This window comes from Haliotis asinina, chromosome 1, assembly GCF_037392515.1.
Source record: "Haliotis asinina isolate JCU_RB_2024 chromosome 1, JCU_Hal_asi_v2, whole genome shotgun sequence".
NCBI classification, from domain to species: domain Eukaryota; kingdom Metazoa; phylum Mollusca; class Gastropoda; order Lepetellida; family Haliotidae; genus Haliotis; species Haliotis asinina.
In genome coordinates, this window is record NC_090280.1 from 85927373 (window position 1) to 85934826 (window position 7454).

General features: G+C 40.6%; 1 protein-coding gene across 1 annotated transcript; it reads right to left on the minus strand.

The window, feature by feature from the left end:
* On the minus strand, positions 1-2063 carry LOC137276752 (uncharacterized). The gene is made up of 2 exons (XM_067808395.1): positions 2046-2063; positions 1-492 (listed from the first exon to the last, which is right to left on the minus strand). Exons 1-2 carry the CDS (start codon positions 2061-2063, stop codon positions 1-3), a joined length of 510 nt encoding a protein of 169 aa, XP_067664496.1.
* Positions 2064-7454: the final 5391 nt, after the last annotated feature.

A 7454-nucleotide genomic window follows, 5' to 3' on the forward strand; every position in this document is an offset into this window, starting at 1 on the left:
CTACAGTCTACCCTCCAGTCCACGCTCCAGTCCACTCTCCAGTCCACCCTCCAGTCCCCTCTCCAGTCCACTCTCCAGTCCACACTCCAGTCCACGCTCCAGTCCACTCTCCAGTCCACTCTCCAGTCTACCCTCCAGTCCACCCTCCAGTCCCCTCTCCAGTCCACTCTCCAGTCCACGCTCCAGTCCACGCTCCAGTCCACTCTCCAGTCCACTCTCCAGTCTACCCTCCAGTCCACTCTCCAGTCCACGCTCCAGTCCACATTCCAGTCCACCCTCCAGTCCACCCTCCAGTCCCCTCTCCAGTTCACACTGCAGTCCACACTCCAGTCCACTCTCCAGTCCACTCTCCAGTCCACTCTCCAGTCTACCCTCCAGTCCACCCTCCAGTCCACTCTCCAGTCCACTCTCCAGTCCACTCTCCAGTCCACGCTCCAGTCCACACTGCAGTCCACACTGCAGTCCACGCTCCAGTTCACACTGCAGTCCACACTGCAGTCCACGCTCCAGTTCCTATTCTATCCCCTTTACTTTTCAATTCCGCGCAAAAGGAATGGAAATTAACCTGACCAGTTCAGGAATCAAACCTTGACTTTCCACGAAATGAGTGAATGAAGGTCCAACATATCCTCATATATAACAGTGAGTGAGTATGATCATACTATATTCCAGCAATGTGACAGCGAGAGACACAGAAATGGACTTCAAGCAGAGTTCTCATGTTGGGAATCAAACCCGGGCCTCCGACGTTACGAACGAACGCTTTAACCACTAGACTACCCCGCCGCCCTCTCATGATTGTTAGAAAGCGTAAAGTAGTCTCAAATAAAGGTATGCGTGCGTATGTGCGTGCATATGTGCGTGCGTGTATCTGTGCGTGTATCCTGGAGGGAGGGGGCATCCAAACTTTGAAATCTTTATCCCACATGAACGTGTCAGCAGACCCGGTGTCCTCCCGTAACCTGCGGTCATGATGACTGTGCACGAAGGCAAAGGTAGAACTGCCGCATGTTTACTTTGTCAAAGAGAGTCACTGCGCACTCACTTTCTTTATTTGACTTGACCACCCGAGCCTTCCCGGTACCAAGGACTTTATCTGCGCATTTAACTAGTCAGATCTACAGGGAAACCACATCCAGGTACGGTGTTCACCGTTTATTGACTGTTGCAAGATCAAAACGCCTTAGATTATCGTACAGGTGATCACTGTTCAACAAGTAGGCTGTAGTAAAGTGTTTTGGTTTGTGTTTTGTTTATAGTTTATAGAGTACTTTGAGATGAAAGTGCTTCGGATTAATATAAGCACGATTTAAAAACTTGACGTTGGTATTACAACGTCTTTTGAATCTCAACAAGGACATCCAGGTATTCACATCGCATATTGTACGTATGTGTGTAATTAAAAGTGGGCGTGGTTCAGGAGTTGACTCACGCTAGGTAGTGAGTGACGGAGTATGCTTTAATTCCTCCTTAGCAATATTAGCAATGTCACTTTATTGGGGAATCGATTTCAATATGACGAGCGAGCGCTTTTTTCACTAGACTACCCGAACCGGTCTTAAACAAATACTAGAGATCATTAAATTTGGTGAGGAAGGTTTTGGAAGTGATTATTAAAAAACCAAAACATATACCCTAAACCAGCTGTAATATTATATGATAAGTGGTCTGTAAGTAATCGGCCCCGTGAAGGTCACGGGGTAGAATAAGCCTTCAGCAACCCATGCTTGCCATAAAAGGAGACTCTGCTTGTCGTAAGAGGCGACTAACGGAATCGGTTGGTCAGACTCGCTGATTTGTTTGACACATGCATCGGATCCCAATGGCGCAGATCGATGGTCATGCTGTTGATCACTGGATTGACTGGTTCAGACTCGTTTATTTACAGACCGCCGCCATATAAACTAGAATATTGCTGAGTGAGGTGTTAAACAAACTAACAAGCAACATACCGGAGCTCTAAATTGTAATTGACGTACTTGTGCTCGTCAACATGCACGGTTCTTCTTACACGCTTCGTAGACTACCACGATGTATACAGCTACCGTTGGTAACAAAGTCATGGTGCAAATATTGTGCACAAAGAGTCAATCATAGCAAATGTTTTTGATAAATTTTAAACGCCAAATTTCATTCTTTGATGTGTGGAGTTACCAGTGTTATGTCGTACATGCATTGGGAACATTTCGATTAGCGTACTTTGAAAAGTTTAAGAGAGTGCAATCTTTGACATGAAGGGAGTAGTTCAAGTTTGTGTAACCGTTTGCAAACAAATATAATTGATACGTCTGTAAAGCGAACAATCAGCTGCGTTAGTACTTTCACCTGGCGTGTGAAAAAACAATCGAGCCTAAAAAAACAGCAGTAGTCAAAGAGCCATTCGAATTTCCTCTCTCTAAACCGACTTCGTATATTTTGTTAACTTTCGGCAATTAAGTGGCGAACAAACAATTTTTATACACTGAGGCATGGAATTTCTTACTGTCAAGGCTGAAATATTTGTCTTCTAATAGTGTACCCGATAAATTACATGCTGCGAAATTGTGTACCACATCACAGCTACTTCTTAAAACAAGACAAAACCCATAGGATGACAAAAACAACAAAAACAACAACAAAAAACAAACAAACAAACAAAAAACAAAACAGAAACAAAACATAAACAAAACAGAACAAAGCTAAACAACAATAAACTAAACAAGACTAGGAACAGAAGATATGCATGAAAGATGACAGTTACCTACAGAAAATCATCGTAATTCAGTCTATGTAACCTGTGAAATACACGCTCATCAGAGTGGATTTTTGGATTGAGTGTTCAATCCGTAGTCTGTTGACACATATATTTTGACTCTTGTTTTGACCGCATTCTTTATATGCATCTTGGATTCAAAGTCTTGGTCAAAGTGAAGGTCCGTGTTGAATATTTTTTATCTTCAGCAATTCATGCTTGTCGGAAGAGGCAACCAATGGGATCGGGTGGTCAGACTTCGATGACACGGGTCTGCGTATCCAGATAGCGTTAATCGATGCTTATGATGTCAGTCACTGGATTGTCTGGTCCACACAAGAGTGTTTACAGACCTTCGCCACATAGCTGGAATATTGCAGGCAGCGACGTTAAACGAACGAACGAACGAACGCATGCACGAACTAACGATCGAGCGAACAAGCAAGCAAACAAGCAAGCATACAAACAGCGGTGTGCATTGTGTTTTGATTCATGTCTGACTTTGCGACTTGAAAGCCATCTCAAGCTTCCATAATTTTTTGTGGAAGTCGTGGTTCCTGAGTGGGTTAGATGGCTGATATTGTGTGCTGGCGAGTAGGTGCCTCACTCTGAAGGCTGGTTTCGAATCCTGATTGATACTCAACATTATAAACGCACTAGAACTTGTACCTTACTAAAGTGTAATCCCAAATACTTTTGATCACTTTTTAAATGTTATTGTGTCCATAAGAGGTAGCCTAGACCATGTGATGTGTAGTGTAATACACTATGCGGGAAAATGGCTCATTGCCCTTTACAGGTCGATATGCAATCAGTTCATCCCATTAACCTTCACAGATCAGTTCACAAACGATATATCAAGATCGACTTAGACAACCTTGTGGGTCATTGGTGACCCTAGGCAATGTTGGTTGGATGGTTATCAGTGTTGTGTGTTTGCTTTGATCTGCTACCGATTCTCACTTTTCAGAGTGAGTGAGTTAAAGCTGACGGTATCCCAGCCACTCACCGATAGCGAACGATTGAAAATCTACAAACAAAACAACATACAATCAAAGATAAAGTCTAGTTCTGTCACCCTTTCTGTCCATATTTCATGGTGTCGGCAAACATGTATAGAAAGGTTTCACAATAATGCAATGGTACATGTATTGATATGTAAAAAATACAATCAACTGAAAATGTACTATAGGCAGGATTTCCAAGTAATAAATATAAAGGTAACCATGATTGAACATAAAACGGTTGATAGGCAAACATATCTTGACATTTCATACTGACGGGGTGTTCTATTTTGAAGTATTCTTAATTTTCAAATAACTTTGTTCTGAAACCATTTATGCTGCTGTTTGACTATTTGACTGTTTGATTATTGAAATGATTTCATTAATAGTGTTATTGTTCTTTATTTAACAATAATACGATTTATTTGTTATTTCAAGTTGTAAGTGTACAGCTCTTTGATCACATATAACAAACAAACATCGTTTAATTTAGATGTGTTAAACATTTAGAGAGTACAAGTTTCAGAGAGATGTGAATAATAACAATGTTTTACCTCTTTGATTGGCATTTTAGAAACTGGTGAGTAAAATGAAGGGGTATTTCGACAATGTTTTGCTTGTTTACCAATCCAGAGGGTATTCTCAGAATACTTTTAAATCTTTTTTCCATGCCGGATCGGTATTTAATGAACACTCTTTTGCTTGCTTACCCATCAGAAGTGGACTTTGTAGGGGAAATGTTTTGCTTGTTTACCAATTCGAATCAGTAATATGTCAACAATGTTTTGCTTGTTTACCTATCAGAAGCGGGGGTTATACAACAAACGTTTTTTGGGTTAGCAGTCCAGAGCGGTATTATATCAACCAGGTTTTGCTTGTTTAATTATCAGAAGCGGGGGGTTATATAAGAAACGTATTTATTGGTTACCAATCCAGATATTTGTAAGAGTCATTGTTTGTTTGCTTGCCAATCAAGATTTCATTTTGAAATCCCAATATGTTTAAACCCGATTTTTATCTGCGCTGCACGTGCAGGACATATGTAATTTTTCAAGAGAGAAACAGGCAAACCAATCAACCAATGGGCCATTTCTTCATATACACGGCTGGCGCTTATTTTGTTAAAAATAACGTATCTGAATTTAAACAATTTACGCTGATATGTTTCACTTCTGATATATGAGTGTCCCACTAAGGCTGGCCCTTCCAGGATGTTCATATGTAAAATACAATGTCGAAAACCAGCAGATATCAGCAGGTTTTGTCACCACCATTCGATCAGTGACCGACTTCGAAAGAAAAAGATTTGTGATGATTTAGCTTTAACCTTAAAGAACGGAAAACTGCTTTATTTAATATTTTATTTCACAAACACCACCTTAATATAAGTGTGCCACTCCTTGCAAAAACTAATTCGGTTTCATTTTTGGATACATTTAATGTAACGGCATAAGGACGTCATTCGTTTTAGATATTGATAATTTTGGGGAACACGCAGACACTATTTTATCGATGACCCATATCTTAACGATTTACTGAATACTGTATAATATCTGCACCTGACCTTTTCACTTCCCACAACACTCCACATACCCATAGTCTGTCTCACAGTCCCAAACCATATTATTGTCAGTACAGTCTAACTCTCCCTGCCATGCCAAAACGCAGAAAGTCTAGGTTCTCAATCTCTGGTCTACCTGGGTGTTTTTCATTTTAAATGGGTTTACTAATTTTGTTACAATTAAAATTATAAATAATCAACGACTAAACGTTAGTCTATACATATCCCGTACATCACTGTATATACTGGATTGAATACTCCCTTGAATGTCCATTGTCTTTTAATCAGAGTAAACTGTTACAATCTTTAACATCTGCCTAATCCTTTTCTTTAATGAATAAAATGTGTTTCAGTCAATAACAACAATCAAACCTCTCAGTGACAAACTTGTTTTTATCTCCGATAATAATTGATAGCCAAACAAATTGAGAAAAGAAGAAAAATTATTATTTGATCACAACAAAGCTCTATTTACACAGTGTCAAACGTTTAAGTAACGGACATGTTTCAGGCTCGCCCTTCACCGCTCCCTAGACTGTGGGCTGTTCCATTATACTCGTAGGTGGTACCCTAATTAACGGACATGTTTCAGGCTCGCCCTTCACTGCTCCTTAGACTGTGAACTGTTCCATTATACTCGTAGGTGGACAAATGCCACCTAAGCCAAATGCAACCTAGGACAAATGCCACCAAGGACAAATGCAACTTAGGACAAATGCCACCATGGACAAATGCCACCAAGGACAAATGCAACCTAGGACAAATGCAACCTGGACAAATGCAACCTTGGACAAATGCAACCTAGGACAAATGCAACCTAGGACAAATGCCACCAAGGATAAATGCAACTTAGGACAAATGCAACCTAGGACAAATGCCATCAAGGACAAACGCAACCTAGGTCAAATGCCATCCAAATAAAAATAAACAACACCAACGCAATATCGTGTATCCAGATGTATTATCTTGCATCATCTTAATCATAACACTATCATCTTGTTTTCAGTTTTCAAGTCATTTTCATTTATATGCGTTTATTACTGGTTTCATTATCATCATTTTCATTCAAAGTCTGCTATTATAACCTACACTCCTCAAGAATTCCATTTGGTGTCTGTTTCTGAAATCTGCAGTAATGACCTGGAGACGCTGCAGACAATCCTGGTATTGCCTGCAGTGGTCTGTGATGGCCTGCCCTGACAACATATGGGCTACCGGAGCTGCCCAACTCCCCCCCCCCCCCCCCCCCCAACACATCCGAGACACGCCAGATGTTTGGACGACAACCAACTACCCACTGCTCTCCCCCAGACTTAGCCTCATTTTCAAGACAACGCCGTTATAACAGACTTCTCACCAAATTCAAGGTCAAGCAATTTCTTAAATCAAATATTTTACATCCATTTACATTAACATCTTTATAAAGTCAGCATTATTATGAAACATCAATAATTAATCAAAGTCTACATAATTCTACAAAAAGATCCGCAGTATTATCAAAGTGATTTTTTTAAAAAAAGAAAATTGTTCCTTAAAGTCTACATAAGGTTACAACAAAATCTACATTAAAGTCAACAATGATGTTAATTGTCCTCTCTGTAAATTTAAAATAGCTGAGTGGCTTTAAATTTTGTCCTATATGACATTTGGCCCAGGTGCTATTTGTCCGGGTGGCTTTTATCCTGCTCCCATTTAAAACAGTCACGGCTGACTTCAATATATTCTCTTGATGTATTTCATCGTATAGGAGCCGCTGTTAACTTATGACTTGAAGAGATATTTACATAAGCAAGTCTGGTTTGTTTACCAATCCAGATTTATTAAGATCTATTCGTGCAGGACACATATGGGACGAACACTCATGAAAATTCACAACTTAGTAACATGGTAAATGTTCTCACGAGAGCGACCTTTCGCAGTTTACCCTCAAGTCGCATTTTTCTGTGGGGCTCAACACAACTGTGCATCCTTTGATGGACTTAATGTTTTGAAATTAGGAGGGGTCTTCTCGTGAACAAAATACAGGAGGGGGAGGGTATGTCACGGTCGCTGGTGACACCATGTTCCCCCTTTTCTTATCCTGACCTGACCCCGACCTCGGGATACCCTGGGTAGAAAACATCGGTCAACATGACTGGCAGTCACACCAGACCGACCT